At 38.6% G+C, this 14,612-nt stretch overlaps 1 protein-coding gene across 1 annotated transcript in view; it reads right to left on the reverse strand.

Annotated features, from left to right (window-relative positions):
- The window catches only part of LOC122828235 (AT-rich interactive domain-containing protein 3A-like), a 45,057-nt gene that overhangs the window by 12,929 nt on the left and 17,516 nt on the right, over window positions 1-14,612 (reverse strand). Inside the window, exon 3 of the mRNA XM_044111627.1 lies at window positions 1,672-1,855. Coding sequence (XP_043967562.1) covers window positions 1,672-1,855 — 184 coding nt within the window. The remainder of the gene's footprint in view (window positions 1-1,671; window positions 1,856-14,612) is intronic.

The raw sequence follows: 14,612 nt of genomic DNA on the forward strand, positions 1-14,612 counted from the left end.
TAAAAACAGATCTCGAGCTACAATCTTTGCTTCACTTGGAGTCATCCCTAAGCTGTGCTAACCTTAGCTTTGGATGGTGAATGTCATTCTGTATCTTTTCCTTTTGTATGGCTTGCAACATTTGATCATTTTCAGCATTAAAGTCTGTTTTACTCTTAGCCAAATCTCATTATTTCTCAAGGTAATGACACTGAGGGGTTTTGGTCGGTACGGATAAACAGTTCTGGCTGTTGCACAGAAGGGAAACTGGCTGCACTGCAACAATACCCATGACTATGAGAATTAACAAGCTTCAGCAGCCAAAATGTGAAATACTTTACATGCAACTGTTACCAGGGTTCTTCACCAGTCAACGTTTTATGGGACAGTAGCAACTACTGAAGCATGCCTTTTGGCAAACTCTACTGTAGTTTGCCTAAAGGCAAGTGGTTAAGTGGAAGAAAGTTCTTTGGTCTAATTAAACCATAATTTAGCTTTTTGGCCATCAGACAAGACGATGCTTTTGGAGGACATCAAAAGCCTCCCATCACCACAAACACATCATCTCACTGTGACGTTTGATGGTGGCAGCATCATGCTATAGGGATGCTTCTTAGCAGAAGGCTCTGGAAGGCTTGTAAAAGTAGAAGGTAAAATGAATGCAGCCAAACGTAGGAATATTCTGGAAGACAATTTGTTTCTATCTGCAAGAGAACTAAGTTGTCAGAGAATTATTTTCTGGCAAGACAATGACCCAAAGCATCCAGCTACACCTACACAGAAATTGCTTGTAGACTATAAAGTGGGGGCACATGTCAGCTTAACCAATGAATAGCGTCAGTGAGCTGCTACTCCGTCGGGCTGCCTTCAGGGACAGTCGGAAATTACAGTTTTCCTAGCAAATCTTTGCCGATCTCATAAGTATTATATTTGAAAATGACCATTTCCAGTGGGGTGGCAGTAGGGGTGGCAAGGGCTCTGTTAGGGGTGGCAAATACCACCCCTGCCACCCTTCTGGCTCCGCCACTGACTTGAAAAGTTCACCATGCAACCTGAAAGAGCTGGAATAGTTTTGCAAAGAAGAGGTAAAACTGCACCATGCAGATGTTAAACCTGATTGAGACCCGGCCAGAAACACTGTTGTGACTGCAGCCAGAGGTGCATCTACTACATATTGACTTGAAGAGAGTTAACATTTATCCAGTTTATTGTTTGTTATTTATTGTTTGTTACAGATCTGTATTTAACACTCTGTATTTTGTAGAAATTTGTTTTCACTTTAACATTGATTGAATTATTGTAGTTTCTTTTGTTAAAAATAAAAACGTTTGTTTGTCATGATTGATTTGTTTAAGCAATAAGAGTAAAAGATCCAAGGGGGTGAATACTTTCTACAGATGCTGTAAAATAGAAATGGAATGATCTGTGCTGATTCTAAATTCATTTAGACTTAAACACAAAGAAAAAAGCACTGAGGAATGTCTGACAGATTCCAGTTGCCATTAGCTGTTATATTACAACCCAAAATACAGAATTATGCAAAATTGTAGTATTTGAAAGGAATGTTCTTTCTTTGTATTGACTGTAAATAAAAAGGATGTCTCCATATGAGTAACACATCTAGTCTTAAAAATATTTTTGTTGAAGCTTATCTAAAACTCTTTTTTTTTTTTTATTAACAGTCTTACTCACTGTGTCCGGAGAGTAAATGCTGCACTAGTAATAGAGGTTGGGAGATGGAGGCCTTTGGTAATCTCACGCCATATCTTTTTATTGATGACTTCCACTAAGCCACCTTTTTCTGTGACAAGCTTGTAAAGCATGTAGAGATCCAGCACCTGCTTTGCCATGATAGGAATTCGATTCACTGGAGTCCCTGCAGAAAGTAAACACAATGTCCAGGATCAATTCTATTACCTTGGTTCCTCCCATCAATAGGCTTCTGCATCTTCTTATAAGGCCAATTTATCTTAAACCAGTCAAATATCTGACAGTTGTGTTAAATGAAAAGGATAGAGCTTTTAAAAGTTTTTAGCATTTTATCAGTGTTTGTCTTCTTATGTTATCACATTGTCTACTATTCATATTTGATGCACAAAAAAAAAATCAAATGAGAGACAAACTTTGTGTTATTGGGGCTGTTGGAAATGTATTAAAGAATTTACAAATTAGAGTGAAAAAAGTTAAAGAATCTTTAACTTTACAGATACAAAAGACTATTTGTCAAATAAAGATGGTCTAATATATTAAATTTGCAGTTTAGTGCCACACATAAAGAGAAGAACAAGGTTTTTGTAACAATTCTATAGTAGCTGAGCCTGAGATAATTAACCTGCATTTACTGACAGAATTCCATTGTGCCCATTGGATTTACCATAATAGCAATCAATAGAGGCAGGGAAATAGTGCAAACGGCAGCATGGCCCTTTCCAGGGAGGAGATGAAAGCACTGAGGAATTGTCTATGGTGGTACAATTGCATCATTTACACCCAGTAATTGTAGCTTTGTTTTATTGTGATGGGAAGTTAAAGAATAAGATTTTATTAACCAAGGCTGAAGTCCTCCTGTGCTTTCAATGCAAATCCACAAAAGTTACAAAGTTGCACACATCATTATTCACTTAAGAATAAAAAACTTAGCACAATTACAGCAAAACAAATAATTTAAATTTCAGAACAGACAATCTGTCTCATAGATCAAAGTGTTATAACATTGGTATTGATGCCTCACAGCAATAATGTTCTAAGCCACTGCACTGCACTTACCCAGTAGCAGCACAGTTCTGCTTTTCCATAGTGTCCTTCTGCCTGTACAGGTTTAGATTTCTTCCAGAACCGTAAGATGTTCAAAGATCTTGGTTCTATGTTGCTACACAATTTAGGTGACACTATTTTAATCTTTGTAATAGGATGCAAATACTTCAAATTCATACTGGTCAGCAGATGGACAATGTTTCAACTAACTCCTTGTATTTTAGGAAAATATTTTACTTAAATCTGACCATACTTCACACAATCAGGAAACATACAATGCCTTTCTGACAGTAGCCGAATTGTCGTCACTAACAAATAGTAAACAATTAACTCTGGCTTGGAAACATTGAACTGCAAAATGTTTGAAAAGAATGAAATAACATTAAAATCATTTGGTTAATCTGAACAAGAATGTTGTGAGTTTTTTTCTTTTTTGCAACTATTTGATTGTTTTTTTAACAGGACAACAAACAAACAAACAAACATGAGAAAGAACACGGGAAAAATATGACATCCCTGTTACAAAAATGAAACAAAACAAAAAACTCAGTCACCAAAAACTGAAAAATAAAATGACAATAAAATACAAAACAAAACTTACAAAGACTAACTGAAATCTAACATGAAGACAAAAATGGAACTGGAACTTTCATCTCTTTTCAGAGCAGAAATTCTTCCATAGGAGTCGGCTCTTGATTAACACTTGTGAAATAACTAGTAAGTTTTACCTTTGTCCACAAAATATTGTTAGATGTCTATTTCGTTTTATTAGGTGCTGTTTTGTTGAATAAATGTTTTCTTGCAGGTCAGCAGCTTTATTGGGAAAAGAGCAGTCTCTGTAGTCTCCCCAGAAATTCTTCCATATTAAAGAAGCACAAAACCTCACCGTCAGTGGATCAACCCATAAACAAGTGAGAACAAGGCTGGTATAGTAAAGTCTAATTGTCAGTTTGTTATTGTTGTCATTTTGATGGAAAAGTGAACAATTTGATTGCATGCTGTGATGCTGTGCATAATCTCATGTTAACAGGAACACAAAATGCATCCTTATGACTTTTTCTTTTTGTGTCAGGCATTAAAGAGGTGATCAGAGGTCTTAAGGTCAGTGTTACCTTGAACTTGCATCCATCTCATGAATGCATATATGCTGACTTTAAAGAAATATTTTCAAATTAACTCAGTTGGCCTATAGATGAGATGCTTAGATTTTGGGTGTCGTGGTTATAGTTACACAATCCATCATTCTGTTCTCTTTCTGTTTCACAACATTAAATCCAGAGAGGTTGAGGGAGACACTGCAGAGAAAACCATGGACATCTACACTGTTAAGCAGAGCCTTACAAAAAAATCCCATGAAAATCCCATGTGATCACATGTGATTCCCATGTTCCACATGTGATAAAGTATTTTGTTCATGTGATTCATAGTTTATTCAACATGTGATCACATATTTCTCACATGTCCCTTAGTTTATGTGCCTCTGGCATAGGGCTTATGCCAGTTGGGGCTGTTGGAAATGTATTAACACACTTATATTTATGTGTTAATAGAAATATTTGATAATAATGTCAAGTATATAGTTAACTAAAAAATAAGCAACTGGTGTGAAATATAAGTGCTTTATGAAATAAAGGGTTTACGTCTGAGCTACTATATTTAAAATATATAAATATATATATTTTATATATATATCTGTATATATATATATATATCTGTATATATATATATATATATATATATATATATATATATATATATATATATATATATATATATATATATATATATAAAATGAGAGTGCTAGTTGAGCGCTTTCTTTCTCTTTTTTTATGGATAATGTGGACTTGAGGAGTTGGCATTTTTTTCCTGAACAAAAGGTAAGAAATGTTTTACTTGTTCTGAATTTACACAGAAATATAAATCTGGAAAGAAATGCGTACTGATAGTGATGTACTGGTGAAATTTTTCTTAGCACTGAAGTCATGCTAAGCTAGCTAAACGTTAGCTAAAGGACTAATGTCTCAGCCAGATCTAGAGAAACTCATCCATGCGTTTATCTTCAGTCGTATTGATTATTGCAACAGCGTCTTCACAGGTCTGTCCAACAAATCAATCAAACAGCTGCAGCTGATCCAGAATGCTGCTGCTGGAGTTCTGACTAAAACCAGGAAGATAGAGCACATAACACCAGTTTTAAAGTCTCTCCACTGGCTCCCTGTAGCTCAAAGAATAGACTTTAAAATACTGTTAGTTTATAAATCACTGAATGGTTTAGCACCACAATACATTAAAGATTTGCTGCTGTTGTATCAACCTTCCAGAACTCTCAGGTCTTCTGGTTGTGGTTCTGCTCTGCATCCCCAGAACCAGAACCAAACGAGGAGAAGCAGCATTCAGCATCTATGCACCACAAATCTGGAACAAACTTCCAGAAAACTGTAAAACAGCTGAAACACTGACTTCCTTTAAATCTCAACTAAAAACCCACTTGTTTAGAGTTGGATTTGAAACGTAATCAATTACAAATTTATTGACGGAACTTGACTTAATGTTGTGTTTTGATTGTTGATTCTATGTTGCATTGTGTTTTTGCGTTTGATTTGATGTAAAGCACTTTGAAATGCCTTGATGCTGAAATGTGCTATACTAATAAAGTTTGATTTGATTTGATTTAGCTGAATGCTGGCCGATTTTACAGTTTGAAAGCTTTATCTCGAGTCCTACAGCTTCAAAAACAGATAAGTGTGGATGCTTCACTACTTAAACTTTACCTCAGCTATTTTTTAATGGAGGGGCCAACAGACGGCAGCTGTTTTCTCAGTCAAAATTAAAGTTGAGGACCGTTATAATAAAACGGCCATTTCTCCACCCTCCCTCCATGTCTGCAGCGCTTGCAGATGTGAGCTAATATTATGATGACGTTCTTCCAGTTGAAAAATATAAATTAACCTGTTACTGTTTTTAACATTGCGTGATTTTTCTTTAAACGCCGAGAGAATCATAGTTTTATCAACTGAATTGTTTTTTGAGCCTGAAAAAGGACAGTCACCAAACAACGTCACTTTATGCTTCTTTATTTAGCAGATCAGATTCTCACCCCATGTCATTCTGGTCAATTACATACTAATGTAAAAGTAGGACTCTGCTGTGTGTACGTGCGTGGGTGTGTGTGTGTTTGTGTGCATGCGTGTGTGTACATGAAATGTAGTGTCAAGAAATCTGATATGTGTGTATGAGATCTGTCCAGGCTCATGCAGAAAAACCGAGCATAAAAAGGCCTGAAGAGATTGTTGCAGCTTTGTAGGTTGATTAATGCTGTTTATCAAATGTGTATTCCCTTATTTACTTGATATGTAGTCCCTCTATTGATAGAGAGAAAGAAAAAGTTATAATGATGAACTAAAATCAAATAATCTATGGTTATTGGATTGCAATAGAGGTAGAAAAAAAGGAGAAGAACTTGGGTGTGCGAGCAGCTGCATTTCCTGTGCATTTCCTGTCAGTGGTTACTGCTGAGGATTCTCAGAGAGTTCTAAATATTCCTTAAGACACGGCAAATTTCTAAAAATCGTTCAGACTATTACTTAGCATGAGAGTTTAATTATAAATTTTATGATAAATTCTAGTTATCATAACATTATGAATGATTGATAAAATCAGAGAAGTAAAATAACGCCTGAAATGTGAATGCAAGCGATGGATGGAACAGGATGCGGTTAGAAGCGTAGCTGCACGCTGCCGAACGCCCTCATTCCTTAGCAACATGCTGATTCTCAAGTTTCTAAAATAGGAACGAAATGTCATAAGTCAAGAAAATGTCAACAGGATGCTGGAAATTTTAGTTTAGTTTAAGAGTAACGATAAACAAAGTTATCTTTAAAATGAATCCCTTAAGTAGAAATTTATACTCAACAGTAAACTTAAAGGTTGAAAGGTGAAATGTTAGTTGCTTGTAGTAAACATTTACTCTTATATTAAAACTGTAACTTGGATGTCAAGTAATTAGAATCATTGATTATTCTTAGTTTCTTTTTAGAAGACTTGTAGTAAGCTCACCTTAAGATACAACTGATGAATTATGGATATTATAACATTATAAGTTTTACTCTGAGCATGAAATAGAAAGGTGCAGCTGCCTGATAAAGATCAGAGCAAGGAAGGGCGTGGGCCGCTCTTTGGTTGCAGTCGCAGGTCAACCGCCCACGTGGAAAAAGAGACACGTGGAGAGTTGGGGCCTGGTTGGGCCACCATGGGTTGCGTGCGCAGATGTTCTTTGTCTTAGAGAGAGAGAAAAGAAAGGTATAAAGCCACGAGACTGAAGGAACACGAGGTTCTTCGTCTCCGGAGCTGAGGCTCAACACAAGAGCGGCAAGAAGACCAGCAGAGGATTACGCCGATGGAACCAAGGAAAGCGAGACTTACCTCACTCTGGACTAACAGGACGGAGATCCACCTATCCACTACCTTGGTTCCTCATTGGATTTCCCTACTCTGCACTTAACCCAGCGATCTCAAAATACATCGCACAGACTTGGGGAATTGAACAAAAGTCACAGGATCGACTGAGAGCTGTTCGGTTGGATATAACAGACAGTTCATTTTGTTTCATTTCCAAAAAGGATTAATTTTTCACAAGTGGAAGGATTCTAACCAAGGACTTCTGTTGCCGAGATCCAATTCCATGGATGGGTATGAGTTTGCTGCACCTCAAAGCCTTATTTGATAGAAAGATGACAGTGTAGGGAGGTTATTAGGAAATAGTTAAATTGATCTAAATTTTATTGATTTTCTTTGTATGGTAATCTCAAGTGAATTCTGTATGCCTGTCATTTACCCTGCTAAAGCTTGCTTAATAAATGCATATAATATAAAATTCTAATCAGGTTGTGGACCTTGAAATTAATTGAGTCATTTGAATCAAAGTTCTTCTATTTATAGTAAAACCAGTATACGTGATTCTAGTAATGTGGTGGCTTCAGACTTTCCTTTGGTGAGTTTAAAATAATGGCCTTGGGACTTGATTTTTTTTAATCCTAGTCACTAAAAATTATCCAGCCGTTAACAAGTGCACGTTGCAATTTTAAAAAGAAAACTGCCGTTAACAGAAGTGGTTATTGAAACTATGCAGTTGTGAGGGCTACTCGGCTGACCGTTTCTTAACTGAAGAAGGCCATAACTTCTGGACGAAGGTAGTGAGAGCTGGACGAATTTCTTTCGCCACCAGTTTAAACAGATTATCTCAAAGATCTTGTTCAGGGTAAGACCCCGGTCTTAAGAGATTTTCCGGACCTGTTAGACAGAGAACTGGTCAGTAGTCAGCCGAGGAGTTGAGAGGAAAGGGCGCGGCTGGCTATTGCGTAGTAACAAACAGTAGTCAAGATCATAAGAGCTTTGTTTTATTAATTTTTACATTTCTTTGGAGGCCAGTGGTCCAGTGAAGCTCAGATGAGGAATTAATGGAGCAACACATCAGAACAGCCAGAGACCTCATCACCTTCAGCACTTGAGAAGGAAAACTCCCCACCTGAGCATCACCACCCACTGCAACTTCACCTGTGGTTACTGGCACATATAAGAAGACCCCTATACAAGCCACCAGTGCCAACGTGTGTGTGTGTGTGTGTGTGTGTGTGTTCTAACCATCCATGAAGACATTAAGGAGACTCAGAGGGTTCACAGTTGAATGCTACAGTCTCTCCTGAAACAACGTGAAGGACCAGTCACTGAGGTTTTACCTGAGGTTTTGTTTTCCCTCTCTGGAAAAATGCTTCTTAGAGTTTTTCAGACAACAGTGGACAAAAAACAAATTACTCCTGTTTTTTTTTTTTTGTTTTTTTTTTGTACCGTTGTAACCATTAAACAATCAGTTCAACCTTATCAGTGGAGACACATTGTTGATGTCAACATTATATAATAGCTTACAATTAAGGATTGGCAAAGATCAATGTGATTTTCACAGAAGGCGGAGCGTTGTTGTTAGCAGCTGCTGAAAGTAACTAAAAAGTTACTTTTAATGTAACTTAATTACTTTCCAAGTCAAGTAGTCAGTAATCTAACTAAGTTACTTTTTCAAGGAGTAATCAGTAATCCGATTAAAATTACTTTTTCATAGTAACTATGCCATCACTGACCGCCACCCACTGGAGTGACAAAAAAATCTGAACTATATCCTATTATATCCTAACTTTCTCTGTTTCAAAAAATCTAAATTAGCCTGATATTCTCTGCTTCCTGAGTCCTTTTGCAGTAAATCAACAATATCAAATTTCATTTTCATATTACTAAGGTTCTTGTTTCCCCTGATTGTCTTCCTATGTATTTAAACCCACCCATGTTCCTTGTTCTTTGTCGGCTCCTTGTCTTGGCGTCTTGCCGTGTCTCCTGTCAAGTCTGCCATCAGTTATTTGATTGTTACCAGTTGCTATCAGTTTTGAGCCTTAGCTTTTCATTCATTCTGTGCTCCCTGGACTTTTGGATTTGCATTCAAAATGTCATTAAATTCAATATTTCATTCAACGACCTGGGTCCACTGTGTCTCCCTCATCATCTCCACCGCAAATCATGAAAAATAACTTATAAAGCTTCTCTAAACCCAAATTCAAGCTGGAGTTGAACAATAATGTTGAGTCATTGTAGGATGCTAGATTCAGGTCCAATGTAGGTCAACCAACCAGCACCCCTCCTCAGTGGCCCCTCCTGACCCCACTAGGGACGAGGCTGTAGAGAAAATGGATGGCGGGATGTAGGTCAACCATTAGCAGCGATCTGCAGAAACCCCATGATTGGCCATGAATATAGTCCTTGTCCAGACACAACCATGTAGGGCAGTGGTCCCCAACCTAGTGGAGCGGAGCGACCTTGGCGCTCAAGACGTAATCAACAGCTTCCGGTTTAGTATTTTCAAAATAAAAGCTCCTCTAGACTCAATACATAGAACGGACATATTTAATTATTTTTTACGCAGCCCGGTAGCTACCAATTGGTCCACGGACCGGCACTGGTCCGCGGCCCAGTGCCGGGACCAGTGCCGGCACTGTTGATTACTAAACCGGAATCAACAGCTTCCGGTTTAGTATTTTCAAAGTAAAAGCTCCTCTAGACTCAATACATAGAACGGACATATTTAATTATTTTTTTTCAAGGTGGTTTTCTTTATGAAGGGAAAAGGTCCAGAGAAGAGACAGGAGGATGGATTTATCCCGGTAGGTGATTCCCACATTCAAAGTTCTGCATGATATGGTGACCGGCTGCTAAGGAGGCAATGAAGCTTCAAGCTGCTTCACCACTAGAGACCAAACACCCTGTGGATTAGCAACACTTGGGGTGTCACTGTCTCTCATCACTCCCAGGTGGGACCGTCTCGTTGCAGAGAAACAAGCTCAGAGCTCCCATTAGTCGTTATCGTGAGTTAAAATTTTCACCAAAATACAATGTTCGTTTTTGTGGCGCATCTGTATCTTATTTTGAAGGGATATGTAGACGTTACCGTAGAGACCAGAGTCAGAGAGCATTAAGGTAGTGGTTGAGACGAGATGAGAGGAGCAGAGCTTGTGAGTTTGAGGTCTGGTTCACACGGCACGATTGAAGGACAATTTTCCAAACCTCGGTGACCACAGAGCCGATAAAAGTCCAACAGGTTCGGTCGGTTCGTGTGTCCAGCCACACGGCAGGAGCAACACACCACACAAGAACCGATTCCACTCACGAACATCCCGACTCCAGAAGAAAATCCAGTAAACCCTCAACATACCATACATGAATTTAGAATAATTAAACTGTAGCGATAGTTTGTGGACTCATTTTAAGCGATAAAAGACGAAACAAAAAGAACAGGAGTTTGATAAAAGACGGCGGGAGAAGCCGCTCTATTTGCTGCACTATGATTTGGAGGTGAGTTATGTGGATTTATCCCGGTAGGTGATTCCCACATTCCCAATGTTAACTGAATGTTTATTCAGTTAAAATGTTTAACTGAATAAACATAACCACATAAAATAAACATATATAAAAATGACCTTTACATAGCCTATAGTAAAAAACATTTCCACATATCACCTGCGATGTCCACCGGACTCAGTAGCGCCATATCAACAGTTTGGGATTCCTCTCCGTGCTTACGTCACCGCGCTTTCTGATTGGCTGCCTGTCACATTCAACAGGTTGCTTCTCGCTCCCAGTCAGGGAAAACCCCATAGGCTGCGATAAAAGGGCCAAGACAATGTTCAATATGGCCGATTTTAGATCGGACATATACAACACACCACCAAGTAACACAGCAGACACTGCAGGACGTTGTAGGATTGTCGTAAAGGGAAAATCGGGGCAAAAAAAAAAAAAAAAAAGGCTTTAGCGGGAACACCAACATGCTTCTGCATGTTGCTTCTACCGCACTATCTAACCGTTACCGCCCCCCGGGCCGCAGCAAAATTACCAAGTCTTGACCGGTCAATCAATCAATCAAGTTAAATTTTATTTGTAAGCACATTTCAGCATCAATGCATTTCAAAGTGCTTTACATCAAATCAAACACAGAAAGTCAATGCAACATAGAATCAACAATCAAAACACGACAATGAGTCAAGTTCCATCGGTAGATTTGTAATTGATTACGTTTCAAATACAATCCTATACAAGTTGCTTTTTAGTGGAGTTTACATCCATAAAAGGTTTACCTGTTACACTCTTACTGTGTTATATGGAACAAAATACCTCTTGCTATTTTTATTCCCACTCAGGCTCACAATCATACAGTTTAAAACCAGGTAAACAGACTTTCAAAGGGCTTCCGGCACCAGGCTCCGTACACCTCTTTCATGGAATTTCGAGCAGGGACTCCACCATCCCTCATGGATTTTTTGTGCAGTTCTACGGTCCGCAGTAATAAAAAGGTTGGGGACCACTGTTGTATATAATATGACTTGTCATTACTTCCAAGTTTGGGTTCATGTGTAAATGGGTGAAACAGCACCCCCTTCTGGTGGTTGGCAGTGTTAAGTATAGTGAACAGACATCTCTTTGCCTGATCATGAGAAATGGGGGCCAGGTAGGTTCACTGAGTTTAGCTCTAGTAAAATGTTATGTTAGCTTGGTGCTAACATGAAATGCTATTCCTCGTAAGGTGCTGTACCCACTGTGATGAACCTGATTCCTGATCAGTCCATATTCTGTTCCAGACAGATAAACATTGTTTCATCTCATCCTGCCTCCTGGTCCTTATTCACACAACGCTGAACTGACTTGAACTGAGCTAGAACCTGAGCACGATTATTGAGGTTACACTAGCTTTAGCAATCTGAGGACAACGATACTCTTGCATAAAAATAATATATCTTACCTTACATATGAATGCTTGTTTTTCTATGAATCTGTCCAATAAAACATCTGAAAATACAATTTAAAAGATGAGATTGTTACCTGTTAGATAGTGGGTGCTGCAAACTCTGGCATTGTTAGTTTTCCCAAGGTGTGAATCACACCACCTGTTTTTAGCCATAAATTGTTGATCCATCTTTCCACTCTTTTTTCTGTAAGTTTTTTATAATTTACTCCCTTTTGACCTACTACCCTGACGAAACATGAACACAAACATAACGTTTATCTTTCTCTCTATTCGAACGGTTGGACCAACCGTACAGGAGCCAGACTTTAGGCATTTTTGATGTCCCAGCCTTTGTTCAATCCAGTCCGACTATTATACAAACTCACTTATTTCAAACCTTAATCCTCGTCTCGCATCGTAATCTTATTCCCTGTAGTCCCTCAGGTTCTCATCCTCATTCCCAGTCTTAGTTTTCTCTTTATGCTCATCCATCGTTCAAAGACCCTGCATTCTTGCAACCTTGAGGCTATAATCTATATATGACATCATTCAACTTTTTAGATCACATTTAACCAGTCTTCAAGGTATTCTTTTGACCTTACGCCAACAGCTTTGTCGTTCATCTTTAGCATTCTCTTCATATAATTATCCATATCTCGTCTCCGTCTTCGTAGCTTCCCTCACTGCCTGATGAGCACTGCGCAATTGACTGGTGGTGGTTGGTCAACCTCATGCAAGTGCATGCTCTTATCCAGAAAATGTTATGCTTATTTTTCCCCATTGTCCTTCCCACCCTTATTTTTAAGTTTCATTCTAGAATGTCCTCATATCTCGCTCGCATCCTCTAACGTCACCCCGTGAGTCTAATCCTAGCTCCAGCATCTCATCTCCAGTAGCAGGCAGTTATCTTCTCACGTCCTAGTCCATCCCCCCTTTATCCTATTCTCGCTATCTCAGTAACACACAGCTGGCCTCTTTCCAACAGCTAAAACATCATTTCATAGCATCACCTCAGCTGGTCTACTCTACAAGCATTCTACACCTAACAATGTCCCCAGCTGGCTTTCATCCACCGGCTTCACATCATTTTCCCCCATCATCAGTAACATCATCCTGTATAGACTCCTTAAGTCCCAGCACGTAAGCCCCGAGTTAGCATAGGTTCTCCGGCCTTTTCTTACTTTCCCAGTTTTTAATTCCCAGCTTCTGCCCCGGCCTCAGTTTTCATTTTTGGGGGATATTATTTCTAATCGGCAATACTATTTCATGGCATCACCACATTACCCCAGCTGGCCTTCATCTACCAGCATCTCGCCAATACACGCCTAACGGCATCCCCAGCTGACGTTCATCCATCAGCTTCCCAATTTATCCCTATCACAGTAACATCACCTTTTACAATCTCCTTAAGTCCTAGGCTGTAAGCCCTGAGTTAGTGTAGCTCCCCCACATTACTCTCTGATTCCGACACTAATTCCTCGGCCTTGGCCTCAGCCTCCTTTGTTGGGGGATGACATTCCTAACCTACATCGGGAATGCTCATCCAAGCGTATTGCAATCCACAGCTCGATGTCCTCAGCCGGGGCCCGAGCGGCAAAGAATTTTAATTCATGTATGCCAATAAACCTTTTTAATCGCTGTCTTTCTCTGTCCGAGTCTCTTCAGATTGAACTTTTAGATGAGCCTCTGCTGCACCACCTGAATAGAATAATTAGGTCATTAAGGCTCTGGAAAACTGATCTACACAAGGAGGAGGTAATTAAGCCATTTGATTCCAGTGTTTTGTATCTATGGCACATCTAAAAACTGGGTGTCAAACTCCAGTCTTTAGAACACATGGATGCCCCTGATCTAGGGCATCCATGTGTTTTCTTTTGCTGGGTTAGGGTTCTTTACTGGCTTGCTGTAATTATTGGCTGTCAGTGTGTGAGTGTTAATCACCTCCTAGAAAGATATTAATAAGTGAACTTAAAATGTATACGTATGTTAATCCAGACAAAATAAATATTTGGTAAATCAATTAACTTTTAAGTGTAAAAAAATAATAGTTTCATAAAAATTTTCGGCTTATCCTTGACAATTCTATTCTTTTTTATTTAAACTAAAAGTGACTTATTTGAAAAAAAAAAAAAAACTGCTGATGGTACTTTAATCAATTAATGACCCTATCTGAGTGCAACGCTAAATCATTAGAGAATTTATCAAAACACAAAGGAAGCCATTACAACCATTGTCTCTCCTATTTTTTCTAGAATCTTTAAAAAGAGGGGTGTCTGTCTTTGCTTTCAGGTTTGAAGCACTTCCATTATTCCACATAGGCTTATGTTTGAAATGATGTGGACCGAATTAAAATTGGTTATGGACAGAAGACAGACCATATCTTCTGACCAATTTTAAAGTGGCCAGTCTTCCCCAACCACTTCAAAATTGTGACAGTATAATTGTTAATTATAAAAATGTCAATGCAATATGAGTGCTTTAATTGCATATAGTCAACATAATTTACAAAGATTAAGGCTTAGAAACAGCCTACATGTAATTAATCTATATCATCTATCTA

The sequence above is a fragment of the Gambusia affinis genome, linkage group LG03, assembly GCF_019740435.1.
Source record: "Gambusia affinis linkage group LG03, SWU_Gaff_1.0, whole genome shotgun sequence".
Classification (NCBI taxonomy): domain Eukaryota; kingdom Metazoa; phylum Chordata; class Actinopteri; order Cyprinodontiformes; family Poeciliidae; genus Gambusia; species Gambusia affinis.